At 39.0% G+C, this 26,555-nt stretch overlaps 6 protein-coding genes across 11 annotated transcripts; 1 reads left to right on the plus strand and 5 right to left on the minus strand.

The window, feature by feature from the left end:
* Positions 1 to 238: 238 nt before the first annotated feature.
* LOC123319871 lies at positions 239 to 7,729 on the minus strand. Its single transcript, XM_044906894.1, has 2 exons — positions 7,559 to 7,729; positions 239 to 7,435 (listed from the first exon to the last, which is right to left on the minus strand). The coding sequence occupies exon 2, from the start codon at positions 7,424 to 7,426 to the stop codon at positions 530 to 532; it is 6,897 nt and encodes a 2,298-aa protein (XP_044762829.1). The 5' UTR covers positions 7,427 to 7,435; positions 7,559 to 7,729; the 3' UTR covers positions 239 to 529.
* A 195-nt stretch (positions 7,730 to 7,924) lies between these two features.
* On the minus strand, positions 7,925 to 12,284 carry LOC123319897 (cytochrome P450 9e2-like). 2 transcript variants are annotated; one of them, XM_044906958.1, is made up of 7 exons: positions 12,032 to 12,284; positions 11,693 to 11,775; positions 11,350 to 11,568; positions 11,050 to 11,213; positions 10,659 to 10,990; positions 8,515 to 8,965; positions 7,925 to 8,458 (listed from the first exon to the last, which is right to left on the minus strand). In XM_044906958.1, the coding sequence occupies exons 3-7, from the start codon at positions 11,547 to 11,549 to the stop codon at positions 8,022 to 8,024; spliced, it is 1,584 nt and encodes a 527-aa protein (XP_044762893.1). In that variant the 5' UTR covers positions 11,550 to 11,568; positions 11,693 to 11,775; positions 12,032 to 12,284; the 3' UTR covers positions 7,925 to 8,021. The 2 variants fall into 2 exon arrangements, with proteins under 2 accessions (XP_044762893.1, XP_044762892.1); XM_044906957.1 differs by lacking the exon at positions 11,693 to 11,775 and having other exon boundaries at positions 12,032 to 12,278.
* Positions 12,285 to 12,827: 543 nt separating this feature from the next.
* On the minus strand, positions 12,828 to 14,736 carry LOC123319911 (zinc finger protein 711-like). The gene is made up of 3 exons (XM_044906991.1): positions 14,643 to 14,736; positions 14,280 to 14,344; positions 12,828 to 14,209 (listed from the first exon to the last, which is right to left on the minus strand). The coding sequence occupies exons 2-3, from the start codon at positions 14,333 to 14,335 to the stop codon at positions 12,997 to 12,999; spliced, it is 1,269 nt and encodes a 422-aa protein (XP_044762926.1). The 5' UTR covers positions 14,336 to 14,344; positions 14,643 to 14,736; the 3' UTR covers positions 12,828 to 12,996.
* A 462-nt stretch (positions 14,737 to 15,198) lies between these two features.
* On the minus strand, positions 15,199 to 18,195 carry LOC123319943 (RE1-silencing transcription factor-like). 3 transcript variants are annotated; one of them, XM_044907041.1, is made up of 5 exons: positions 18,058 to 18,195; positions 17,847 to 17,955; positions 17,630 to 17,739; positions 16,355 to 16,462; positions 15,199 to 16,269 (listed from the first exon to the last, which is right to left on the minus strand). In XM_044907041.1, the coding sequence occupies exons 2-5, from the start codon at positions 17,903 to 17,905 to the stop codon at positions 16,211 to 16,213; spliced, it is 336 nt and encodes a 111-aa protein (XP_044762976.1). In that variant the 5' UTR covers positions 17,906 to 17,955; positions 18,058 to 18,195; the 3' UTR covers positions 15,199 to 16,210. The 3 variants fall into 3 exon arrangements, with proteins under 3 accessions (XP_044762976.1, XP_044762975.1, XP_044762973.1); XM_044907040.1 differs by having other exon boundaries at positions 17,591 to 17,739; XM_044907038.1 differs by lacking the exons at positions 15,199 to 16,269; positions 16,355 to 16,462 and having other exon boundaries at positions 16,683 to 17,739.
* A 304-nt stretch (positions 18,196 to 18,499) lies between these two features.
* Positions 18,500 to 21,424, minus strand: LOC123319885 (ribosome biogenesis protein BOP1 homolog). Its single transcript, XM_044906931.1, has 8 exons — positions 21,277 to 21,424; positions 20,662 to 21,217; positions 20,313 to 20,578; positions 20,026 to 20,190; positions 19,587 to 19,972; positions 19,234 to 19,524; positions 18,787 to 19,135; positions 18,500 to 18,723 (listed from the first exon to the last, which is right to left on the minus strand). Exons 1-8 carry the CDS (start codon positions 21,378 to 21,380, stop codon positions 18,567 to 18,569), a joined length of 2,274 nt encoding a protein of 757 aa, XP_044762866.1. The 5' UTR covers positions 21,381 to 21,424; the 3' UTR covers positions 18,500 to 18,566.
* Positions 21,425 to 21,683: 259 nt separating this feature from the next.
* On the plus strand, positions 21,684 to 26,511 carry LOC123319896 (dolichyl pyrophosphate Man9GlcNAc2 alpha-1,3-glucosyltransferase-like). Of its 3 annotated transcripts, XM_044906955.1 has the most exons (7): positions 21,702 to 21,973; positions 24,186 to 24,280; positions 24,339 to 24,521; positions 24,575 to 24,774; positions 24,833 to 25,331; positions 25,464 to 25,762; positions 26,176 to 26,511. In XM_044906955.1, the coding sequence occupies exons 3-7, from the start codon at positions 24,452 to 24,454 to the stop codon at positions 26,434 to 26,436; spliced, it is 1,329 nt and encodes a 442-aa protein (XP_044762890.1). In that variant the 5' UTR covers positions 21,702 to 21,973; positions 24,186 to 24,280; positions 24,339 to 24,451; the 3' UTR covers positions 26,437 to 26,511. The 3 variants fall into 3 exon arrangements, with proteins under 3 accessions (XP_044762889.1, XP_044762888.1, XP_044762890.1); XM_044906954.1 differs by lacking the exons at positions 24,186 to 24,280; positions 24,339 to 24,521; positions 24,575 to 24,774; ... (1 more) ...; positions 25,464 to 25,762; positions 26,176 to 26,511 and adding an exon at positions 22,066 to 24,105 and having other exon boundaries at positions 21,684 to 21,973; XM_044906953.1 differs by lacking the exons at positions 24,186 to 24,280; positions 24,339 to 24,521; positions 24,575 to 24,774; ... (1 more) ...; positions 25,464 to 25,762; positions 26,176 to 26,511 and adding an exon at positions 22,063 to 24,105 and having other exon boundaries at positions 21,685 to 21,973.
* Positions 26,512 to 26,555: the final 44 nt, after the last annotated feature.

The raw sequence follows: 26,555 nt of genomic DNA on the forward strand, positions 1-26,555 counted from the left end.
AGTTAAGGCGCTTTTTTACCATTTACCTTAAAGAGAAATGATTTAAAATAGTTATTATATTGAGTGAGTTTATAGAATTTTTCTTAACTCTGATCCAATAAGTAATAATAATAAACTCGTAGGTAAGAATCGATACGTTCAGTGTTTATATAGCGCCAATAAATTTTCCGTTAAAACTCATAAAACGCAAGCGAACCGTTGAGCAAGTAGTAAATGTGGAAGCAAAACTACAAGGGTATCAAAAAAAGATAAAAAAATAAAATTTAATTTCAAAGCGGACAAAAATAATAGGCATAAGCAAAACAAAAATACTAGGCATAATAAAAAAATATTACATTCCTATAAACTCAACATACCTTTATGCGAACTAAATACTTAAAACGTTTGGACATCCTTTCAATTAAACATTTACCGAAACTTTTGCAATTGGCAATACATCTGTACGTATGTATCACTAAACGTGAGATCAACAAATATCTCGATACGAGACGAAAAAATTGTAAAGATTAGGTTCACCCATCGCGAAGATTCAAAGATTCCTGACGGCAGTCTTTGTCTTCTTTATCATCGCAGTCAAACTCCTGGCAGATTCCAGTTCTCCATTCGAAATCAACAATTTCAAGATTGTTTCATTACGGGAATTTTTAGCGTGAGCAACACACAAAAAATCATCGATATCGATGGTATCAAGTTTGGAGATCTTATCGTAGTCTTTTTTCTCAACAGCGGCGAACATCTCTCCTGTGAGTTCCAGGATGAGTCTAACAGACTGAACCTGAGCCAGATCCAAGGGTTTTTTATTGTCTTTATCCGCACAATTATACACTGCGCCCTTCTTCAGTAGAAGTTTAACAATATCCAGATAACCCTGTTGGGCTGCCACGTGTAGCGCAGTTTTCAGACCTGTTTTAGTTGCGGCGTTGATCAGGTAGGCCATCTTGTTCTTATTCACGCTCTCCAGGAGGAACTCCGCCACGTCCTTGAAACCCTTATTACAAGCCGTGTGCAAAGCGGTGTTACCCTTGTTGGTTTTATCTGTCAAATCTCCGCCGTGTTTCAAAAACACCTTGATGACTTCTATATTGTTACCATCTACCGCGTAATGCAGGCAGTTCCTGCCCTCCTTGTCCCTTTCGCCGACGTCAACGCCACTCCTGACAAGTTTTTCAATGGTGTCAATGTCGCCATTCCTCGCTGCCTTGTTCATGGTGCATAAGAGGTTATCCGAAAAACTGTCCAGGTTGCTGTTGAGGCCGATTTTTTTGTACTGCTCCACTATCACCTCCATACGTTTGGCGATCATCATCACTTCTGCGTGATCTGGCCCTTGCACCGCCATCTTATGGTCTTTGATCTCTTTGAAAATTTTGAAAGCATGAAAAAACTTACACTGCTTCAGGAGAAGGTCCGCCATTTCAGCTTGGGTATTGAGAGTGTCCAAATGGTGCGCCCCTAAGTGATCTTTCTGTCTTTTCAACAACTTCTTGAACGCTTCCAAAGCCTCGTCGTATTTTTCTTGGTCTTTGTAAACGCATATTTGGTTGTGTATGGTTCTCAAGGTATCAGAGTGGTATTTTCCCAAGACTAACTTTCTTCCTACGTACACTTCCTTGAACAAAGCCGAGGCCTCGTCGTTCTTCCCTTGTCTGGACAGTATCAAAGCGATGTTATTCTTGGCCACCAAAGTGTAAGGATGGAGCAGACCGTATTTCTTCTCCTCCAGTTTGAGCGCATCCTTGTAGATCTTCAGCGCCCTGTCCAATTCACCCATGCTCATCAGAGTCACAGCCATGTGCTTTATGGTGTTCAGAGAGTCTTGATGATGGGGCGGTACGAGTTTCTTCTGTATCTTATGGACTTCTTCGAATAATTTCAGGGATTCCTCGTTTCTTCCCAGCCGATGCAAGACTAGGGCCATAGAACTCCTCTCCTTCAAAATCAGCTTGTGGTCGGGCCCTAAGCAATCCTTCAGCTTCTCACAAATTTCCCCTGAGCACTTCAAGGACTGTTCGTACAATTGCAGTTTGTATAGCACCAAGGATATTTTACTCTTGATGCTCAAAGTGGCCGGATTATGATCGCCGAAGATCTCCCTCCTTTTCTCGTAAACCTCCATCAATAGGTCCTTTCCCTCTTGGAACCTTTCCTGGTACAGAAAATCGTCGATGCTTTTCATTTGAGATCTGACATCCCCTTGAAGCAAATCCTCCAACTGTTCCAATTTTGGGAAATCGTTTTTGATGGCAGACGTTATCAGCGTTGTTCCATGTTCATCTTCAGCTCGCACCACGGCCTTGACGACATCCTTGTCTTTGATCTTTTTCAATCGGCCGATTATCGAAATTTTCTTCTTGCGTACGCTCTCGAAGGAATCGTTTATCAACTGCAGCAAATTCCTGATGGACGTCTTTTCGGCGAAATCCAGAGGTGTTTTGCCGTTGTCGGCTTGTGCGTTGTATTTCGCGCCGTGCCAAAGCAGCAAAAACACTATTCTATCGTTGGAATATTTGGCGGCGTAATGTAAAGGCGTCCATCCGTTCTTATGCTTAGCGTTCGTTGAAACCTTGTTTCGTAGTAGTAGTTCCACGACGTCTGATCTACCTTTGTATACTGCGTAATGCAAGACTGATCCTTTGTTGGTATCTGAACAGTTCAAAGGTACTCCCTCCTTGATGATCTCCTCAATTTCCTTGATGTCGCCGTCTTTTATAAGCGAAAACAATTTTCCAACAGAAGACAACATCGTTTTAACTTCGTGGTCCGTATCAAACCCCGCTATACTATTGTAGATAGCACCGTTGTTGAGTAAATACTCGACGACTTCCTTGTGTCCCTGATTCGTCGCCACATGTAACGCCGATATTCCGTCTTCGTTAACGGTGTTGATATCGCAACCTCGCTCCAGTAGATACTTAACAACTTCCAATCTACCCGTGGATGCCGCGTAGTGTAACATCGATTGGTTGGCGGCACCGCGAACGTCCAAATCCATACCTTTCTCCAGGAAAACATCGATTATATCGGTGAAACCTTCCCTGGCTGCGATGTGAATGGCCTTGGAGCCCTTATCGTTCGTCAAGTGCATATCGGCGCCTTGGTCCAGCAAAAACCTCACAATCTCCTTGTGACCGTAGTCCGTGGCGATGTGCAACAGAGAGAAATTCTGATTACCTCGACGATTCAAGAAGCTCTTATTCTTCTCCAGGAATAATTTCACAGAGGTTATACGACCCTCGGCCACGGCCAGCTCGATAGGTAACCTATTTTTATTATCCGACACGTTGACGTCAGCGCCGTGGCTTAGAAGGAACTCTACCATCCTCTCGTGGTTGGTTTCTGAAACTATGTGTAGGGGAGTTACACCATCGCGGTCTTTCGGGTTGATCGTGGCGCCTTTATTCAACAGCATTTCGACGATTTCGTCGCAGCCCTTCGCGACCGCTAAGAAAAGAGGGGTGTGACCGTACTTATTCCTCGAGTCTACGACAACGCCAAGGTCCAGCATCATCCCAACAATATCCACTCTTCCGAACGTAGAGGCAATATGAAGTAGCGTATTTTGGTCTTCATCACAGTATACGGACAAGTCTAAATGAGAGGTGTGCTCCATTAACAACTTAAAGACGTTCGTGTTTCCTTCGTAAATAGCGTCGCATATTGCTTTGAAAATCAGCTCGTCCTGGATCAAACGTGATGAAAGGCACATCTGTATCAAGGTCGCCCTGTTATATTTCACCGCCGATAGGAAAGGAGTTTCATCCATTTTATTCGATAAATCGATTCTCGCTCCGTTTTTGAATAGGAACACCGAGATCTCGTTGCTGTCCCTTTCGATGGCCAAATGAATTGGCGTGTTACCTGCGTTATCTTGATCGTCGATGTGGGCTCCTGCGTTCAACAGACACTTCACCATTTGGAGGCTATTAGCGATGACTGCTTCATGCAGAGGGGTGAACCCACGGTCCTTAGTTTTAGCGTGTATGTCGACCCCAAACCTTATCAGTAGGTCCAGGATGTTCCTCCCGTTTTTGACAGCTATGTGGAGGCAGTTGGCGCCTTTGGACGTGGTGGCGTTTATCTGAGAACCCTTCCTGATCAATTTAACCATGATGTTTTCATTTCCAGACTCCGCGGCCATGTGTAAAGGAAGCCATCGCGTAATAGAAGTCTCGGCATGAATCGATACACCGTGCTCGATCAACAGATCCACGACAGCTTCGTGGCCATGCTTACAGGCGAAGTGAAGCGGCGTCATACCTTCTAGATTTCTACAATCTAAATCAGCGCCCTTCATAATCAAAAGTCTCACAATTTCTACGTCTCCATTCATAGAAGCACCATGCAACGGTGTCATTCTGAGTATATTCGATCTATTCACTTCTATGCCATCCTGTTGCATCAACAAATCCACGATTTCCAAATGCCTACCCTCGACAGCGTACAAAAGGGGCGTTAAACCGTCCTTAGTTGTAACGTTGACGTCCGCCCCGTTCTCCAGGAATATTTTGAGGATGTCGGTGAATCCGTCCTTGGCCAAATAGTTGATGGGGGCGAAATTATTCTCGTGATCCGTTACATTAACGTCAGCTCCGTTCTTTATGAGCACCTTGACAATTTCTTCCCTGCCCGTCTCGCAAGCCCAGTGCAGTGCGCAGTTGCCGTTCATGTTTGAGGAATTAACGTCTGCGCCTGCTCGTATCAGAGCCTTAACCGTATCAAGATGGCCGTTTAAGGCGGCTAGATGGAGGGGTGTGGCACCTACGTCGGTTCTAGCGTCAACCTTCACGTTTTTCGACAGCAGATAGTTCACAATTTTGACCAAACCGTCGTCTGCAGCGATGTGTAGAGTTGTAAAACCACCGAAAGCCTCGTCTAATTTGTAGAAGAGGTCTTTATTGAAGAAGAACTGGACGGCGGAAGGTTTACCGCTAAGCGCCGCGTACTGCAGGGCTGTGAAACGCGTGTAATCCTTCTTAGTGAAATCGGCACCGTGGTTCCACAGACTGTTCAAAATGTGCTCATTACCGGAGAAGGCTGCCAGATGAGCTGGGGTTCTCTTGAAAGAATCCATTTCATTGATGTCAGTATCGAAGTTTTTGAGCAGAAACTCTACAACTTCTAGGTTCGTTTTCGTAACCGCTATGTGAAGAGGGCTCTGGTTTTCCAAATTCTTCATTTTAAAAGTGGACAGACCCTCCTTCAAAAGGAACTTCGTCAGTTTGATCGTTTTAGGTCTTCTCATTGCGAAGTGTAGACATGTGGACAAATCCGTGTCCCTAGATCTAATATCTGCGCCTTCCTTGATGCATTCTGAGAAAGCGTCGAAATTATTCTCCTTCAAAGCGACAAACATGTTGTGTTTCCTATTTAAAATATCAACAGTTGTCGCGTAAGAGTTCTTCATTCTAGATAAGTTGAAATACTGAACTTCAGTCAAGTCAAAATCGCCAGATTTTCCTTCAACTTCTAATAGTTTTTCAACGAAGAGGAATATAGCTGAGGTTGAATCCAGAAGGACTTCTACGATGACATTATTATGTGCCAAGTGATTTCTCAGATCAACACCAGTAAGGGATGGATAATTATCGTTCAAAAAATACTTCGCTTTGAAATGATCATATTTCAACATCGGAATCAAATCTAAAAGAAATATTTCCACAACAGCTTGAAGCTTCTTATTACTCTTGAACTCGGTGTAAGTGACTCCGTCAAAGATTTCCCTCAACTGATTCAATTTCTCCTGTTTCTTCATCTTTGTCACCTCCTCAGAATTCTCGGAATTGAATGTCTCCACTTCCATATCCCTTTTCTTTATTTTTCTCCCAAACTTTTCAGTCCACTGGACACTGTTAACTTCGAATTTTATAATGTGCATTATTTTATAAAAGAGTTTCACCACTTCATCATCTTGAGATCCAGATGACAAGCTGTGGATCGAAACTACCATTTCGGCTATTGTACTCAATTTGGAGGCTTCTATTTGCGGTGATAAAGTTTGTAGCGTCTGCTTAACACCATATTTTATCGATCTTATGTAGTTTGATTTATTGTGTGAACTTTCAATCATCATATCAAATTTTTCATACAGACCACGGAAAGGCATCAAAGCTGTACCGTAATCTATAGGTGCCCTTATCAGATCATTTCTCAATGAGTGATCGATAGCTTCGAAAAGTATTTCGCTATAGACGCATTTACCTTTAATTTTGCAACGATACTGGTCTATGAGATCTTTTAACCTAGTGATATCGTTGTTCTTCAGCTCAGATAGGTCTTCTCTGAGCACTTTACCAGTTCCGAAATTTTTCATCACCGAAGCCACTTCTTTCATGACTTTCTCATCATTTGTGTTCAAAAATTTATCACCAAGTTCTATGAGGACTTTCATTTTGTACTTTGACAAAATGTAACCAATCTGTCCTCCAAGTTTTTCAATATCGTTTTTGATCCCACTCAAAAAGTTGGATTCTAATAATTCTTCGTGTTTTGAAAGAGACTGATGGGCCAAGGTGTTTCTTAAATTGATCACCAAGTTTCTGGTACTCTGGCTGAAGAAGGTGAATAGATAATTTATAGTAGTCTGGGACAACTTAGGAGACTCCAGGGTATTCTTCAAATGTTCGCCTATAACCTGTAAAGCTCTCATCAAAATAAATATACCATTCTTTTCTTCCAATCCAATAGACCTGACAAGTTCCACGTAACTCAGCATAACGTTGAGCGAATGAATGTCTCTTATTCTTTCATGATCATCATAAAGAGACTTGAATTCGGGATATTTATCGATCATATCCTCGACAACTTCATCCCGTTTCAAATTTGGGAGTCTGGAGAGTTCCTGTGGTCTCATAATCAACACATGATTCAGTAAATTTTCGAGATGTTTTCCAAAGCTTTCCAAATACTTAATCATATTGGATCTACTAAGAATAACTCTTGAAAATAATACAATTTCATTCTGATCCTTAAAGGTTCTAATATATGACAATATACAGAATTCAATTTCTTCCCAAGGAAGCCTATCATAAGTCGACTTAAGTAATCTCTTAAGCGTAAAAATTTGCTTAGCTATAAATGTCAAATTTCCTATGAACAATTCATCCTTATCTTTACATGTTTCCAAAGAACTTATAAGTTGTATCGTAAATTGTATGTGATCACGAACCTCTTGTGAAGTCAAGTAAAACTTAGACTGCTTGTGGAAAAAACGTAGGCTCATCAATTTTCGCTCCAAAATTTGCTTAATATCATCGGAAAGGTGTACACGATTGAGTTCCAGCTCCATACACACCTTCGAAAGTAAATCATCCAAATTACCATCTTCGATTTCTTGTCGCAGGAGACAATTGAGTTGGTTAACATCGTTCTTACTAGCGGCTAAATAAACCTGTTTATATTTATTCACTTCCATCGGGAGATGTTGCATTACAGGTGTCTGAAAAAGTTAACAAGGAAAATCTAAATCCTAGAGTTTATCTGTACGGTTTCCCTCATTAACCAGAGGAAAACAATTTCAGTGATATTGAATACCAAGCTAGTATCAAACTTTTATACTTACTTATTTGTTTTTTGTCCTATCTTAAACATTTAATTGTCGAAAAGGATCAATACATGAATATGAATATAAGTGAATTCATAAGATTTACTCAAATTCTCAAAAACCTTGGATAACAGAATTTTTTTTTGGCGGGAAACCCAACCACCACAGAAGTTCATGTCAACCACAGATTACAGAGTGAACACAGACTGTAATCCACAGATTACAGAGTAGCTGTAATCTCTATGCTGTAATCTGTGATGTCAACCACAGAGTTCACACCATAGAACACTTTTGGTATAAAACAGGGGTGGAGAAATGATATCGATAGGAACCGTGAAGACAGGACCGTCACGAAAAATTTGTGACAAAAATGTTAGACCGATATGCGTAATAAGCAAATTTAAGTGTTTGAGTATATAGTAATAACAATAACGAAAAACATGGTTTAATGTGAAGTTTATGACATATTTCTGGCATCATATCAAACGTCCCTCTTCTTTAGCCCAAACCAAAACCCGTTGGAAGACGTCAAATTGAACGTCTTATAATCCGCGACGAAGGGGATGCAGCTCTTCCCTACGGGCAGTATCTCAAACCGAGCAAGGAGTTCGAAGAACACAACCTTGACCTCCGTGATGGCGTATCGGGAACCGATGCAGTTCCTGGGTCCCACCCCGAACGGAACGTAAACGTAAGGGTCGACCTTGTGCCTGTTTTCCGCCGAAAATCGCTCGGGGTCGAAACGGTCGGGGTTGTCCCAATGCTTGGGGTCGCGATGCAGGCCCCAAATGGGGATCATGATTATATCGCCGGCGTCTATACGTAGAGGCTTTTCGCCGTCGAGTTCTGGATCGATGGTGTAGGTCTTGTTACACTGCCTATCAGTGGCCGGAGTTGGAGGCCATTTCCTCAATGTTTCTGAAAGAAAAAACAAGATGCTGTCGCTTAAACTACCCTGATATTTCTATTCTCACCCGACAGCACCATATCCAGGTACGGCAGTTTGGCCAGGCCCTCGTAGCTGAACTTGCGACCGGAATTCCTGAACTCGTCCAGTTCTTCGCGGAGCCTCAACTGCACGTCATGGTTCACGGCCAACTCGTAGGCGACGAAGCACATCACCGTGGAGACCGTTTCGAAGCCGGCAAAGAAGAAGATCAACGCCTGAGAGGTTATGTCGTCCAGGGACATGTCCAACTTACCCCTGGTCCTCGACGACTTGATATCCATGTGTTCTTTCACGGCCGCAAAGTTGGTTTCCTCTAGTTTAACCTCTTCCTCTGGCGGGTCCCTCCTGGCTTGTAACAGGAGGTTGATCAGATCCGGCCTATCGATCTTGTTCGACTCGCGGTACTCGAGGGAATCTCTTACCACACCTCGGAAGAAGTCAGAGATTTCCTTGTCGAAAAAGGTCGCCTTCAGCAGCTGCAATCGTTATTGATAGATTAATCGCGTACAAGACTCTTGACCCTTTTTTAAAATAAGAAATACTAGACAAAGAAAGTACTTAATATTCATCAAACACATAGACTTAGGGTGGGCAAAATTCGTTATCTACTGAGGGGACCTCGAGAACTATAAGAGCTAGGAGAAATCGGATGGCACATTCGGAGCTCTTATTCAGAGAAACAAAGAACGGTGAAAACCGTAGCCTTCTACCATTCTTCGTTTTTGAGTTATTAGCAAAAAATTAGATTTTGACGATTTCGAAAAGTTCTCGTAACTTTTTTGTCCTTGAAGTTACAGATCTGAAACTTGGACCTTCTTGGACACTTTTATACGTAGAATCTACTGGCCAAAAATAACAGAAACAATAAAAGTTTGCATTTAAAAAAACGAAATGATAAAATATTTGGAGCACGTCAGTGGATTCCACGTAAAAAGTGCCTGTAGAAGGTTCAAGTTTCAGATCTGTAACTTCAAAGACGAAAAAGTTATGAGAACTTTTCGAAATCGTCAAAATCTCATCTTTAGCTAGTAACTCAAAAACGGAGAATCTTAGGAGGCTACGGTTTTCACCTTTCTTTGTTTCTCTGAAGAGAACTCCACCATTTTTTGTTTCTCTAGCTCTTATTGTTCTCGAGATCCCCTCAGTAGACAACGAATTCTGCCCACCCTGTACAAGGTGAGTCTTTGACGCGTACAAATATTTCAACAGTAGATTTTTGAGGTCAAAGGAAACACTTTTTAACGTTACCATTTTTTTCCGAATCGGCTTGGTTTAAAAGATACAAGCTGTTGAAAAACCATAAAAAAAATTATTTTTAGTTCAATCTCATAAACCGTTTAATCGAATGAAATGAATTTTGGAATATAGTTTTTCGTTCATTCGATGAACCTTTTTCGAATACAATATATCACCCACGTCTTCCAGTTTTCTCATTATGACCATTACGTACCATAAAAATACAAATTCAAAGAACCCCACTCTTGACACTAAGTTGGTCGCTATCTGAGGAATATTTGATAGTTTAGTAAAATAAAAGTATTCTTCATATTTTCTCTTATAACACGCCATTTTCGAGTAATTTGACGTTCAAAAAGTGAAAAGTATCAGTTAAATTTGATAAACTGGGTACTCTGGCTGAATACAACTCTGTTCAAAAGATCCACAGATGTAAAGTGTCACAGATTTAGCTTGTTACTGAAGGTAATTTCGTTTCTCCAGGGGTGGCACAGCTCATTACGAAAACTTAAAATGGCCATATCTTTTTATCAGGGCCGAATCGGAAAAATTGGTATAGGAAAAAAGTGTTTCTTTTGACCTCAAGAATCTACTGTTAAAATATTCGTACGAGTCAAACACTCACCCCGTATATTGATCGGACATAAAGCAATGGGCTTTTTTACACATGGCTTCTCGAAAAAAGATCTCAGCCTACGTTGTTTTGATCAGATTACAGAATCTGATGCTGCCCACAGTGCCCACTGAGGTTCATTCTATAGTATGAACTAGTAATAACTTGTTAGAGTCACTGCTGCTCATGAAAAGATCGAAAACATGAGTAGGTATCGACGCCAAGTCTTTTTAATTATAATCCATACCCACAACAGGTTTTAACCTCCCTCATCACCTTGGAGAAGATAAACCCTCATGTGAACTCTTCCCCAAACTTACCTTGGACAGTTTCGGCAATACGGCGTGCAAAACGAACTTGAGGTTCTTCACGAAACCGCTGAAATCCGTGGCCCTTTTTCCATTGATATAAAACTGATTTTCCCCGTCTCTCAACGAGTCGCATTGTACACCGAAAGCCGTACTTGCTATGATGTCGTTCGAGTATCTCGTGAAAGCATCCTTCAATTCCATCTCGATCATATCTTCCTGTTTGTCGGCCAGATAGTCCGCGAAATTTCTGGCGCATTCGTGCATCAAAACGAACATTTGTCTCATCTTGCTGCCGGTGAAGAACGGGCTAAGGGTGGAGCGCATCTCTTTCCATTTCTGACCTGGAAATATTACCCATTTTTTCATGGTTACATTGCCGATTGAATCTAGTTTAGCTCACCTTTCAACGAGAAAAGATTCTTGTTCCAAAGAGGGTCCGCCTCTTCTGTTGTGAACGGTCTATGGTCCAGAAAATGTTCAAAGTCCTTCACGCAAATCTGTTTGAGTAGTTTAGGATCTTTCACCACCAATAAAGGTTGATAAAACTGATAGTGCCCAAAATACCTAGAATAACGAAATGACCAGACTTGAAAAAGTTATTGTTAACACTCTGCAGGGTGGAGCAACTTGGGTTTAGCTCTAAGTTTTGGTACCCCGGAAATATTGCACCAAAATCGTTAAGTAGTTCGGGCAAACTCACCTCACACTGTCGAAACTATCATAAGTTTTCTTTATGTAATCGCAAAACGCCATTTTTTTGAACATCAAATGCCAGTTATCTCCGAAAATTGGTGGAGGCGTTACTTGTTTGACATCCTTCCTCGCCCAATACATGAATCTATTTCGATCGTAGTAGTAAAATAGGAGGATTAAGGCCAAAGTTGCGACCAACCAGAACATTATTTCAGTTTTTGTCCACCTGGAAGTTGATAAAAGTGATACTTATTGAAGCCACAACAGCAACATCTTCAACTAAGTAAACAACAATAGGTTGAATTACAAATTGATCAAGTTAAAAGTACAATGTTAAATTTAATACTTACTTTTTGTACGATTCTAGTGAAATTCTTGATGAAAGTATAGATTTACTCGTAAAAACAATCAGAGAGATTATCAGAACTCCAAACTGTTGATTAGATAATCCTCAACTTCATAATAAATGGTATATAATATACTGAAATGACCTGCCTTTTCCAAAATTTACAAACGATGCTTCAGCTACTCGACCAAGTTTAAGGGTCAAACAATCATTTAGATTGTTATTCAATTTTTTCACTCAACAGAATAGTGAAAAGCGAACAGAGTCGGTAGAGGAGTGAAATTTAGAGGGGCGTTTTTTCCTGAAGGTTGCTTGAATGAATTCTTTACGAATACGTACTTACCTACAAAAAATTACTCTTTCAACCTAACCCCCGCTTCTCTATTTCAGTTCACACATGAAAACGTTCTTCGGGCGTGAATAAAAATATCAACTACTACGTCAATCCTTCAGAATATTAATAATTATGTGCAATCATCCAATGTCATCTGATTGTTATTGTGATTTCAGTAGCGTGGATGAACCTCTGGTCCAGCTACTACGTATTAAACGCGATAAGAAGTGTTCAAAATAGGTCTGCAAGTAGGCAATGATATGAAAGTTGACTTTCTGCACTTGAAACTGCAAAGAAAGTCAAAATTCTACAGCCTCCTTATTTTTTTCGCATGATTGTTTAGCACAGTACACAAATTACCTTTCTGGAAGAAGGAAAACTGTGGCAATATCAAGAATCTCCTTGAAAATTTTAACATCTTAGGCAACTATCAATACAAGCCCAACCCCTCATTTAGAAACTACAAGGTGAAATGGGACACAGGCTAAGGGCAGGTTATCTGGATCAGAATTTGGCGAAAGGACCAAATATGCCTCAATAAAATATACATGGTGATCAAGGTCAACAATAAACTATGATCTCACAGCAAAATAATTCAAATGATTAAAATTTATCAGCAACATTTTTCTGACTGTATAAGACGTACTTGTCATAAAAGGAGCTAGAGCGCGAGCCTGTTAACACAGTGACACCGAGACATTCCTTGACTTCAATTTAAAAAGAAATAAAGTCTTTGCATGCCTTAACCCAGCAAGAATTCCTCATCAAACTGATATACCCGTTTAGTTTATTCAAGTGAAACATACTCCATGATGAATATTTATTCAATAACATGCCTTCATGACCAGGCTGTACTAAAAAAATTTGAGATTTATAACGTAAATACTATTTTTTATGGATCAATGTTGATTCAGTCAGTGACCATTCCACGATAAAGACATATGCTTTAAGTTTTAAGACTAAACATGATATGATCACGTAGGTAACATTTGTGTATCACTGTTAGTTGAGTGGACACATCTTACATGTCTTTCAAGAATTCTCCAATAACTGGAAGAATAATTACAGAAGTCGCACTTGTATTTCTTTATATTCAAATGAATAGAGTCCACGTGCTCTTCAAGTCTCTTCTTGCGGTTAGCAACGTACCCACACGTCTCACATTTGTGTTTCCCTTTTTTCAAATGGACAGCTTCTATGTGAAATTTGAGATTAACTTTATGTTTAGCCGCGTAATCGCACAAGTGCCACTTGTGTTGCTTGTCGTTCAAGTGAACAGATTTCACGTGTTTCTCAACGTTTTTCCTGCGATTCGAGGAGAAATCACATAGGTCGCATCTGTGTTTTTTTCCTTTGATATGTATCGCGTCTATGTGTTTTTTAAGGTTTTGTTTCTGGCCCGCCGCATAATTACACAAGTGGCACTTGTGTTTCCTGATATTCAAATGGATGGAATTCACATGTTCCTCGAGCCTCTGCTTCTGAAGAGTTGCGTAATCGCACAGATGGCACTTGAGATTTTTCGGTTTCCTATTAGCCAAATGCACGGAATCTATGTGACTCTGTAGACCGGATTTTTGGCTGGCAGCGAAATTGCATAGATTACATTTGTGCTCCTTAATATTCAAATGGACGGACTGGACGTGTTTATTCAGGTTACTCTTGTTGTATGTCGCATAATCGCAGGAGTCGCATTTGTATGGTGTGATATTCAAATGGACAAAATTCACATGAAGATCGAGACTTCCCTTCCAATTCGCAGCATAGTCACACAAGTGACATTTGTGTTTCTTGATGTTCAAATGAACGGAATTCACATGTGCCTCTAGGTTCCACCTCTTATTTGTTGTATAGTCACACAAGTCACACTTGTGCGGTCTGATATTCAAATGTTTGAATTTGAAATGCTCCCTGAGGCTTCTTCTCTGATTCGCTTCGTAATCGCAAAAAGGGCATTTATGTTTCCCATCTGAAGAAACAGGTTCAACATGGTTCTCCTCTACTTCATCACACGATGGGACTGATTCGAACTGGTCAGCAGGAGATTGGTTATTTTGATGCACTTTTTCTATTTCCCGGTTATCATTTTCGGTCTTGTTAATGAACTCTTTTCTGTTGTGAACTCTTTCATCATCTATGAATTGCTCCAATACATCAACAATTTCTAATTTCTCCTCATAATCTGTTCTAAAATAATTCAAGCCATGGAAAATCAGCTATAATGAATATAGATAATAAATGAAATACTGATACCTACATGTCAAGAGACTCTTCCTTTTTTATAGTGCTACAAAACACAACCCCTGCATCCATTTATCGTCACTTGAAAAAAGAAAACATAACAAACAAGCTGAGGAGACAATATCGGGTTATTAATAGAGCATATAGCCACCATAAGATCGAAGGAAAGCAAACCATTAAATTTGCAAATAAGTTATTTGACAACAAAAGGGAACTTATAGAATAAAATACAAATTTTGCTGCTTTTTCGTTCATGAAAAACAGAAAGGTTAAGTCAATTTCTACCAATTTAAAATTTGTTATTGAGATGGCAAGAGTCCAGTTGACTCATTCAACTCATGAATTTATAAGAATGGTAAGAAAAATGTTAAAAACTCACGGTTGAGTATCAATATTTTTTATTTATTTCATCCACTGGGATGAAGACGTCAAATAAACACAAAAATAGACATAACCTACAAACCGACATTCATCGAACAATCATTCTTGCTGCATAGATTCTATAATCTTTCTCTTCCTTAGTTCTCACAGAACAGAGTTATATCTCTGTCACAGAACCAAAGAGTAACTCTTGTTACTCTTTGACAGAACTCGTAGAGTCATAGACAAACTAGTTCTGTTATAGAGTAACTCTTGTTACTCTTTGACAGAACTCTAGAGTTCTGTTATAGAGTAACTCTTGTTACTCTTTGACAGAACTCTAGCTCTCTCTCTGCTCTTTGCTCTGCAGTCACAGATTACAACTGTATATTAGTGTTCTGTGGATTACAAATTCTTTGTAATCTGTGCATGCAGTCCCCGCCAGGGCCGTACTGAAATCTTGAGTGGAAATTGTAATTAGGAGTATTATATAAAATGGAATTTTCTCAATTTTACTCTTTAAAAGAGCTGGACAATCGGAATGATAGGTTCTGAAGTGAAATAAGACCCCTAAAATCTTTAGAAATATCTCTGTATTAACGATATAATCAATTCATTAGTTTTCCATGTATGGAACACACAAATAGAAATGATCATCTGCAAAAAAACTTATTATTATAAAAGCATTTCTCGCATGCTCATGAAAATCAAATCGAATAAAGCGAGCGCTCAAACAACTAAATTGTGGGTAAGTCACATATGCCGCCAAACTCCCTTTCTAAATGATACCACATGTGACACATAAATAGAGGAAGGAACTGAATCCAAATGTTCTTCCAGGAGTTATTTTCATCTCTTAATTTTAAAATGAACCGTATTTATATGCCTTTTTAGATCAATTTTCTGACAAGTAGCATGATCACACAAGTGGCACTTGTTTTCCTTGATATTGAAATGAACGGATTGAATATGTCTTTCAAGGTGGCCTTTTCTGCATACAGCGTAATCGCAATAGTTACACTTGTGTTTCCGAATATTCAAATGTACGGAATTCACATGAGTCACGAGACTCCTTTTTTGAATGGCAGCATACTCACACGAGTGACACTTGTGTCTCCAGAGACTCAAAAGCACAATGTCCACGTGTTCTTCGAGGCTCCTTTTTTCATTAGCGTCGTAACCGCACTGGTCACATTTGTATTTTCTACTATTCGAATGAACAGCATCAATATGATTCTGCAAGGAGATTTTTCGGGCTGACACAAAATCGCACAGATGGCACTTGTGTTTTCTGATATTCAAATGGATGAAATCTACGTATTGTACAAGAGACCCTTTCCGATTTGTGCCAAAACTGCACTGGTTGCAATTGAATTTCTTATATTTCGAGTTTGATGGAATCAACGTGTTGTTCAAGAAGATATTTTAGGCCTGTAGCGTAATCACACATCTGGCACTTGTGGTTCTTTATAGTCGCATGAACAGAATCGATATGTTTGTCAAGACCTTCTCTATAACTTACAGAATACTTACACAACCGACACTTAAATTTCTTAATTTTCCAATGGACACCATCTATGTGTGCTTTTAGGCCTCCTTTGTTTTTTGTTGAATGTTCGCAAAAGGTACACTCATATGTTTTGATACTGGAATGAACAGAATTCAAATGTTCTTCGAGGCTTTCCGCAGAATTTGCAGCAAAAACACTAAATTTGCATTGTTGTTACTTACTGTGGAGACAAGCAGAATCGATGTATGCATTTTGAGGTTTTTCTTCATCTTCTGCATTCAACTGAACTATTTTATCGGATTGGTCAATAAATACGTTGACATTTTGACCTGCAACAACAAATAATTCATCATATTGGTGTTTATGAAGGGGTAAAACATGTAACTTCACCTGCATTCTCTATTATATATTCTTTTCTCTTATGAAATATGATATGTAGATGCCCAAATTTTCATAGAATTAGGATGTTACGATGTATACGATTATTTTACTCATCAAAATAATTGTTTTTTTTTATATAATTCGAATTCCAAATGAAACACAGCTAAACCAGTTTTAATAATAATATTTATTGATTGAAATAAGAGATGTATATCTAAGGTTTATAGTCCAAGATTAATATGCAGACTTTATGTATTCGATGTTAATTAATTTTGAATATAATAACAATACTAATATTTCACTAGTTTCTAGTGTAACATTTACATATTCTTGTTAGTGAATTGAAGATTTCACAAGTTGGCCAAAGGTAAGTTTTTCATTTGAAAAATATTCACATAAATCACATTAGTATTGTGTGTACAGAATTCACTTGTATTTCCGAGGTTTTTTTTTAATGACAGCCTACTCACACAAGTGACACTTGCACTAATTCATATCGAAATGAATAGAATCCGCACATTCTCAATTTTTTTTCTGAGAATCACATACACTTCACATTCATTCAACATGAATAGTAGCTTGTTGGTCTACGAGACCATTTTCCTGGCATGTGGCAGAATCGCCTTTGCTACTATTCTGTTCTTCCTTTTTCAAATGTTCAGAACTCATATGTCTTTTAAAGTTTCTCTTCTTGCTTCCAGTATAATCGCACAACTTACATTTGTACTTCCCAATTTTCAAATGGACATGTTTCACATGCATACGGAGGTTATTTTTATGACCCGTAGCATAAGCGCACGAGTTACACTTAAATTTTTTTATATTACGATGAACCGCACTGAAATGTTCTTTGAAACTATCTTCACAATTGGCTGCATAATCGCACAGGTAACACTCGTACCTCCTGATATTTAAATGAACATAATCCAAATGTTCTTCAAGCCTTTTTCTTTTTTTATCTACATAAAAACAAAAGGGACACTTCCTGAGTTTCAAATGGACCGATTCTAAGTGAGTTCGAAGGTGAATTTTGTAATTTGAAGCATAATTGCAATATTTACACTTATGTTTCTTACCCCTGGGGGACACAGAATCAGTTTGCATATTGAGACTACCTTTTTTAACTACTTCGGGATCATCACACAAGGTAACTGTTTTGGACCTGTCCTCAAGTGAGCTAGAATTCAACATATCTACATCTTCTGCCTCTTCCTTCCAATCATTTCTGGAATAAACAAAGTTGTCAAAGTAATGAAAGGGGAATTGATGCCAAACAAACATTAGGCAAGAAAAAAATGCAAATTAATAATAACATAAGATATTGATACTCACAATATGTCATTGGTCGTGAACTCTTCTTTTATATCCGTGAAACAACACTTTGTATCCATTTTCGTCAATCTGGGGAAGGTAATGATTTATAAAAATCGACGAATGAAACCTGAAATACACATAATTTCATTTAAAATTCAGTATGAGGATAGCAATTAGTCGAGGTATAACTATAATTCGTTCGAATGATAAAAACATGAATCATACTCACAGCCAAATATTTATTTATGATGCAGTCCCACTTCCAAACCGTAACGTGAAGAAATACACAACAAAATAAACAATTTCAAAGTTCCTTCCATAGAGCCATAGACTTTCTCTGTTTTTCAAAGATCACAGAGTAGCTGTTTTTCCACCTTTGACCATAGACGTTTGACGTCCCGTTTCTGCCACAGACATAGAACTCTCTATCATAGACAGAGAGTACTCTCTTAACTTTTTCTTATGTTCTATTGGAGTTCGTCCATAGAAGACCAAAGAACACAACGTTTCCCGCCACCTGGCGGAGAAATTTGAAAATGCGATTGGCGGGTTGTTTTCTTTCAATTTTATTATGTTGAAGGTTGCGTTTATTCATTCTGATCGAAAATTTTCATTATTCTCATCGGTATTTGATTCGAAGCAATTATAAACTGAAAAGAAAAGCAACGACAAATAAAAAAGTTCATTTTAATAAATTATATACAACTTATAAAATATTGATATATACATTGTACGAAATCAATTCGAGTACAATTTGATTGTACCATCAGCCCCCGATGAAAATAGCCATGGTTGCATGGGATGGAAAATGACGCCGAAGATACCAAAATCATTGTGTTGCTTGTGATCCTCTAATCGTTTCAAAGGCACTATCAGAGGGTTCTGCAGCAAATCACTGAAAAAATTTGGGAAGATATCAGTTATTTAGATTTTAAATCTAAAAAAAAATAGTACTCACTTATAAACCATTCCGTGTGAAACTATCAAACTCCTATCATCCGATCCGGAGGCAAACAGGGGGTACCTCTTGTGATAAGCAACACCCCTAATAGCCGTACCGTGCAATTTCAGTATCTGGTACGGTTTAGTGCTCAGATCCAGATCGAACCATAGCACTTTTCTGTCGTAAGTGCCCACCAGAAGATTGTCACCGCCTGGATGTATAGCCATCGTCGAGATCCACTTGCAATTCGTCATCAACTTCTTTATCAGATTCTGCTTGACCAAATCGTAGATCCTCACATGCCTCTGCGTAGCCACAAACAGGCACGGCTTAGTCGGATGGAAGAGAACGCACTGTATGAGCCCTGCAAAGTAACAATGACAATCATTCAAAGACTTATTCGTTAATTTTTGCCATTCTTGAAAAAAATTAATCTCTTCGATCGTTTTAAGCTCCACTCACCCTTAGACTTGGACAGAGGCAACTGGGATCGTCTTTGCGAGATCTGGGATATCAAAATCGACCGATTCTGACCGTCAGGCATGACGGTGGCAAAGTAATCTCCTCTACCGTGCCAAGTAACCTGCGCCACCTCTTTGAAATGTGTCAAAACCACCCTTACGCCCCTCTTGAAAAGTTCCTCCTCCGGCAGAGACCACTGCACCGTTGTCCTCACCCTCTCGATCATCGCAGATTCCACAGATTGGGCCTCGTGGAGTACGGAATCGGTTTTCGAACAAACCAAACGGTCGCCTGAGAAAAAAAAAAGATTTAGAACTTTCGGGCATGAATCAGTCGGGTTACGATCCACTTACCGACATGGGGATTGATGAGGAAGACTTTCTTTCCGCTAGCTGCCAGGATCAGGGACAGGGCGGGGTTGGGGCACCAATCCACGGATCTTACAACGTCGTCTAACTTTATAGTCTTTTTACATCTGCCAGTGTTCACTTCCCAGATCTTTATGGTGCCGTCGTCTGATCCGCTCAGTAAATGTTGCCCCCTTTCGTCGATACTCACTGTTCGTACCATATCAGTGTGACCGACGAATTCTCCTGCGAGAACGTTGGGGAATGGTTGAAGATCCTGAGAACTGGGTAGTTTGGGAACCAGGAACTCAGGCTCGATTCTTATCTTATTCTGGATGGACCTTGTGCAGAGGAGGAGGTCCTGGCACCTTCTGGATCTTTCTTCGATGAACCTAAATGAGTAAATCGATAATACCAATATAAACATTTATATTTCATTAGTTACCTTGGGTGTGCCGGAACCTTCCTCAAAGAATCATACTTTCGTGGTATAAAATGCAATTTTCTCTTCGATGGGGTGTCTTTCAATTTATTCCACTGCTTCATTTCCCTCTCATCGAACAAAAATTCCGGTGGTGGATTGTAAGATTCGGCATGACCAGGTAAAAGCCTAAAATATCAAAATAGAACGTAATCAAGTGAGGATTAATAGAACCAAAACACAAGACAAAAACCACCTTTCAAATATACCATCTTAATGTTCTAAAATATAATTAGAAAATGCCTAAATACCTTTTCGGAGCTGGAATATGTTTGTATATTCTTCGCATCTCCTCAGCTTGGTCGTCTGTTTTCCACAACATGTAAAACTGAGGTTCCTTCTTGGCCCTCAATTTGGCAGCTTCTTCTCTAGTTTTAATCAAACCCATTTTTAGCTTATGAGCCAGTTGAGATACTTTCCTTTGCTCATCTTTACTTGGTAAGAAGGACCTTTTATGCTCAGGAAAACTCCTCAGTGGTGTAACCATCACCTCATTAGTGAACCACTCTACCCAAGGCTAGAAAAAATAGTACTGCTTAAAAATGCTCACACCCATTATATTCACGATATCTCATTCAAATGAAATGATCTGAAACTTACAGCATATTCATCGAAATTAACATCAGGTATTTTCCCACTCCTGATCCTCTTAATAAGTTGGATATCTTCATCAGACAACACAACATTCTGCCCAGTTTGTGGATCCTTAACACTTCTCCAAAAGTCAGGATCTTCCATTCTCTTGAGGAACTCATCTAAATTGTCCCCAGTTTCTGGCTTTATGATTTTCTTTCCATCCCAATCATAACCGAAATGTTTGTAATCATCATACCAATTTTTGGGTACATTTCCAATGGTGTTCCTTATATCCTCCTCATCCGAGGTGTCATATTCATATTCGTCTACTTGTTTCTCACTGGTTTCTTCCTCAGAAAGCTCGTTTTGTTCACTGTTAGAGTCATCTTCCCCCTCATCTTCTGAACTGTCTTCAATTTCCTCTTCGGAGTTTTCGATATCTCCTGATGTATCCTCAACACCATTTTCAGATTCTTCTTCGAGATACTCGTCAACTTCATCACCTGATTCTTCTATTTCTCCTTCAGAATCTGAACTATCCTCTGCCTCACTGTTAATGGTATTTAGCAACTCTTCATCCTACAAAACATTGAAATATTTATATTTTTGGTTCCAGAGGAGGACCTTATACTTACCGAAGAAGATTCTTCTGGGCTCTCAGTTTTTCTATCAGTAGCCTCATTCGTCTTCGTAAGGGATACTAATTTTCTCTTAACTCTGTCACCCATTTTTTTCGAATACATGTATCGACCTTGTGTAAGCTAAAATTCAATTTATCGAATATTCAAAACTAAAAACCAGAGACTATGCTAAAAACTACACATGGAACAAATAGGTTAGGAATGACAACCATAGATCACAAATCAAGAAGACATCTGTTACTTTTTCGCGAAAAAATTTTCGATGCATTTTTCTTACCCCGATTCTTGAAGTTAATTGATCATTGTTTTTTGATATTCACATATTCTTCACAAAACGCGAACAAAGCATGAAAGTTAAATTTGAGCAATCATTTAATAAAATATTTTGCTGAGACTGATTGGACAGAGGACACAGAAACATATCAGAATTATCAGAGATCATAGAACTTACCGAATTAATTTCTAAAAATGAAAATTTATTTCTAATTTAAAGAGATTTTTTGAAAATTAAAGTCGCCTTTGTACAGTTTTTCATGACTACCGTACTAAAACATTGTTTACAAATATCAGGGAAAGTAGTAACCAACTCCTGTCGATTCAAAAATTCAAGGTATTTTACAGTTAATATGACTGCTGTCGTCAACACCGAACAAATTAGAAACAAATTGATAAATGAATTAAAGGCTACACACGTGGTAAGTTTGAGAAATATTCCTCTTGCGTTGTTCAAAAATTATTCCGTCTCGGAAATACTTTGGGAGTTATCGATAACATTTGTTTTCAGCAGCCTTTTCGCCGCATTTAAAGTCCAAATTAAAATTCACCCACAACATATATGTTATCGAAAATTCTGAAATGGTTGTGGAAAAAAAATTTTCGTTGAGAATGTCTTTCGAGAATTGGTTACTCCTTTTTGGTATTCTGCTTGCTATACTACTGAGAAATATAACTATGCTGCATCCTTACTCGGGACAAGGAAATCCACCAATGTATGGAGATTTTGAAGCACAAAGACATTGGATGGAAATAACTACCAATTTACCTGTTAAAGACTGGTATCGAAACACTTCCGACAATAATCTTCAATACTGGGGACTTGATTATCCGCCCCTTACAGCTTATCACATGTATTTTTGTGGATTAATTGCATCATACTTAAATCCTAATTATACTTCTCTTCACAACTCCAGGGGATTTGAAAGTGATGGTCTCAAGAATTTTATGAGAATGAGTGTGCTTATCATAGACCTTCTCTTATATATGCCTACTGTGATGATCTTTTATTATACAAGTGTTGAATTTTACCAAAGTATTCAAGTCAGCAGAGTTGAATCGAAAAAAAAACCTCCTTTATTGCATCCTTTCTTATCTACTATTCTTGCTTTTTATTATCCAGGAAATGTTTTGATAGATCATGGACATTTTCAGTATAATTGTGCATCTTTAGGCTTTACAACTTTGTCTGTTATATTCTTGATACGTGGAAAGAATATTTTTGCTTCAGTTTTTTTCTGTTTTGCACTGAACTATAAACAAATGGAACTGTATCATTCCTTACCTTTCTTTTTTTATTTGTTGAGTACTTGTATACCAAGACCGGGACAGAAAGCTATTAGTGGGTTATTATCATTATTCAAAATTGGTTTAGCAGTTATCTTAACATTTTATATAATTTGGTATCCGTTCGTTTCTGATTTCAAAAGCATTTTGCAGGTTCTTGAACGATTATTCCCTTTCAATAGGGGAATATTCGAAGATAAAGTTGCCAATTTTTGGTGCATTGTCAATGTTTTTTACAAACTGAAAACTTGCGATCATTCGAAATTGATGAGATTGTGCTTATTCACAACACTCTCGGCAGTCTTTCCCTCCAGTATAGATTTGTTTTCGAGACCAAATTTGAGAAAGTTCATTTTGGCTCTCATTAACAGCTCTCTGGCATTCTTTTTGTTTTCTTATCAGGTTCACGAAAAAACCATTTTAGTTGCAGCATTGCCAGTGGTGCTGTATACTCCAGAGGATCCTTTTGTTTGTTTTTGGTTTCTTTTTGTTTCTGTATTCAGTATGTTGCATTTGTTCGTTAAAGATGATCTTTTAGATTCCGTACCAACTTTGCTGATATGTTATTCTACAATTTTTTGTCTTTGTATGATGTATGCATACTGGAGAACGAAAAATTCGAAAAACCGGCCTTCAATATTTCAATTTATTCAGTACATTTTAGAGGAAGAAGGTTGTAAAACGGAGAACGATTCTAATTGGAAATTATTGAGATATTTCGCACGTATGAAAAAAGATTATAGTTTCCTCAGAAATTTCCTGTTTACTTTCACTATGGCCATGTCTTTTGTTGGATGTATTTTGATTCTGATTCTTTATTCGGTTGTTACTCCTCCTGCTAGGTATCCAGATTTGTTCCCATTGATAACTTCTGCTTACTGTTGCGTGCATTTCCTTGGTTTCTTTTTGTATTTCAATATAAAACAGCTTCAGATACCTCAGGATTTTGGGGATATCGGTGATGTAAAGTTGAAATAAAATTAGTTTTAAGTTGTACATTTAAGTTTAACTAATGTAAATGACAAATATGTCATACGTCCTAATAAATCATATATATTGTGATTCATTCGTGTCGTGTATGTGGAAATTTATAGAATAAATGTGTTTGGGGGTTTGTATTTGTCTTTGAGAGTGCTTTGAAGTATACCAATTTTCTAACAGGTTCCATTTATATAATATAAACTACACATGAAACAAACAGGCTATGAATGAATTTTTATATCATGTTCTGTAGGTGGAAATTTATAGAATAAATGTGTTATTATTCGATGGGTTTTTGTATATACCTTCAAGAACTCCAAATCTTTAGGTCATTCCGTTCATTAAATTTATTTTTTTATTTTTTAGGAAGTCAGGGATGACTCAGGAGGATGCGGTGCTAATATATCTTGCATAGTTGTGGCCGATAAGTTCGAAGGAGTACCTCTGTTACAGAGACACAGGTTGGAGGCTTCTAGTTTTTTTACAATACTTCCACTAATTGTCCTTTATGAATTCAAGGTTGGTACACAAAGTACTCAACGACGAAATCAAGAACATACACGCGTTCTCCCCCAAGACGTACACCCCCGATCAGTGGGAGGAACTGAAAGAGAAGGAGGGAAAGTAAAAACATGTCTTCAGCTATCGACTCTCAATTCTCCAACGTCTCACCCTCTGGGGATTTTATCAATAAGTCAAACGGTGAGTGTCGATGAAGTTTTGTTGCATCCTCTGAAGAACTTTCCCATCCGCAGGCATAGTCTTCACCATATCTGCGCCGGGCAAGGTCATACTGCATGGGGAACACTCTGTGGTCTATGGCAAGCTAGCCTTAGCTGCCAGCCTTGGTCTTCGCACATCCGGAACCCTGAGGGAGTTGGAGAACACTGATGATGCATCTGTAATCGAAGTCCACTTTCCCGACATAAACCTCCACTATTCCTTCGATTTCAAGGTGGGTTGTACCTTGGTGAATTTACAGGGGTGTATGTAATTCGTGGTGTTTATTTCAGGAAATCCAGAATCTCCTGGATAAACCCTTGCCGGTCAATCCGGACATCTCCCATTTCAACTTGGAACATCCGGAGAGGCTGGATCACGATCTTCATCTCAAGAATGTGGAGGGTTTCTTGTCCGGAACCGAGGGTTACCACAACCTGAGCAAGCTGAAGAAGAACTCGCTGGTGTCGTTCCTTTACCTGTTCACCGCCATGTTCACTTCCCTCAACGTCAGTATACGACCTTTCCATTTTTCCGTCAGCAGTCATCTGTCAATAGGGGCGGGTACAGGTAGCTCCGCCTCTTTCGTAGTGTGCCTGGTTGCCAGTTTTCTCCATTACGTCAAGCTTCTCTCCAAACGGGGCAACGTCGGTGGTAACTTGTCCAAGTATGGTTACGGTCCCACCTTGTTGACCTTTGAGTCGTACACCGCTAGGCTGACTGAGGATCTGTTGAAGATCACCTCCGATTGGAGTTTCTACGGAGAGAGGATACATCACGGAAACCCTTCAGGTAAAGGATATAGTTTTTTTTTCTGTGATAGACATAACCTAAATGAATGACTTTGACATTTCTGACAATTTAACTGGTTGGGCGTGGTCATAGAAGACGATGGGTAATCCGGAGATATTTTGCATTTTGTAGGTATCGACAACACAATTTGCACCTACGGTTCCCTGCTTGTGTTCAAGAAGGGATGCCCGCCCGAAAGGAAAACCATGGATTACCCCTTGAAACTGTTGTTGATCAACACGAAAGTGTCGAGAGATACCAAAACCTTGGTGGGCAAAGTTGCCGATTTCGTTCAGAGATTTCCTGAAGTTGGCAACGGCTTATTGTGCACCATGGATGAAGTGTCTAAAAACGCTCTAGATTGTATCGAATGTCTGAATAAGGCTGATTCTAGTTGTGAGGAAACTGCTGGTGCCTTCGAAAAGTTGGAGGTGAATAATGATATTTAACCGACGAAGATAATTCAAATTTTCCTCTTTGTCTTTCTAATTTTTTTCCATTGGTATTCATTTGGGTTACTCTGGGTTCTTCTATTTCTGGCTGAAACGAGCTGTGTCGATATAATATGTATTCAGAGAAGAATAAGAGGAATTCAACGTAGACAACGGGATGATGACTCTGTTACCTTGAACATTTTTTTTAGGAGATTTCTGGTGAAATGATTTGTTTCAACAAGTTCGGTTAAAAAATGGCTCACCTTTGAAAACTTCCTGTATATCTACTCGGCTCGTGCTGTAAAACCTTGCACATACCATATGCTCATCTTTTCTTATCTAGCTCCTCCACCATTCTGTTTACAATATCTTCAATTATTTAAATTTCCAAAGTTTGGTTTTTGTTCTAGGAACTGTCGGATATTAATCACAGCCTGTTGCGTATACTGGGTGTGTCCCATCCGACCTTGGAGGAAATCGTCACAATATTGAGAGGACACGGTTTAAGAGGAAAATTGACTGGTGCCGGAGGTGGTGGTTATGCGACCTGTCTAGTTCCTCCCAGTTGTTCTCAAGGTGACCTCGACGCAGTATTGACAGACCTGTCGAATGCTGGATTTGACGTTAAAATGACATCGTTGGGTGATGCCGGAGTACGAGTCGATAGTTAGTCGTCTTTACGTTTAGATTTCATTATTGTATTGTTCAATAACTTAGTTGGTAATAATAAAGGATGTTTTGGATCACATGGACTTATTTGTTGTCACAGGAGGTGAGAGAAAGGTGCTTC

This window comes from Coccinella septempunctata, chromosome 9 (genome assembly GCF_907165205.1).
Source record: "Coccinella septempunctata chromosome 9, icCocSept1.1, whole genome shotgun sequence".
Lineage (NCBI taxonomy): Eukaryota > Metazoa > Arthropoda > Insecta > Coleoptera > Coccinellidae > Coccinella > Coccinella septempunctata.

Excerpts from the sequence above, each read along its gene's own strand:
- LOC123319885 (XM_044906931.1), bottom strand. The coding sequence starts at position 21,380 with ATGTATTCGAAAAAAATGGGTGACAGAGTTAAGAGAAAATTAGTATCC. Across the intron at positions 21,218-21,276 it reads GAGAGCCCAGAAGAATCTTC|GGATGAAGAGTTGCTAAATA; the intron begins TTCGGTAAGTAT and ends CAATGTTTTGTA. Across the intron at positions 20,579-20,661 it reads TTAATTTCGATGAATATGCT|CCTTGGGTAGAGTGGTTCAC; the intron begins GTAAGTTTCAGA and ends TATTTTTTCTAG.
- LOC123319911 (XM_044906991.1), bottom strand. The coding sequence starts at position 14,335 with ATGGATGCAGGGGTTGTGTTTTGTAGCACTATAAAAAAGGAAGAGTCT. Across the intron at positions 14,210-14,279 it reads AAGGAAGAGTCTCTTGACAT|AACAGATTATGAGGAGAAAT; the intron begins GTAGGTATCAGT and ends GAATTATTTTAG.
- LOC123319897 (XM_044906958.1), bottom strand. The coding sequence starts at position 11,549 with ATGTTCTGGTTGGTCGCAACTTTGGCCTTAATCCTCCTATTTTACTAC. Across the intron at positions 10,991-11,049 it reads GAATCTTTTCTCGTTGAAAG|GTCAGAAATGGAAAGAGATG; the intron begins GTGAGCTAAACT and ends TAATATTTCCAG. Across the intron at positions 8,459-8,514 it reads CCTGGATATGGTGCTGTCGG|AAACATTGAGGAAATGGCCT; the intron begins GTGAGAATAGAA and ends TTTTTCTTTCAG.
- LOC123319943 (XM_044907038.1), bottom strand. The coding sequence starts at position 17,905 with ATGGATACAAAGTGTTGTTTCACGGATATAAAAGAAGAGTTCACGACC. Across the intron at positions 17,740-17,846 it reads TTCACGACCAATGACATATT|AAATGATTGGAAGGAAGAGG; the intron begins GTGAGTATCAAT and ends TGTTTATTCCAG.
- LOC123319896 (XM_044906954.1), top strand. The coding sequence starts at position 22,134 with ATGGTTGTGGAAAAAAAATTTTCGTTGAGAATGTCTTTCGAGAATTGG.
- LOC123319871 (XM_044906894.1), bottom strand. The coding sequence starts at position 7,426 with ATGCAACATCTCCCGATGGAAGTGAATAAATATAAACAGGTTTATTTA.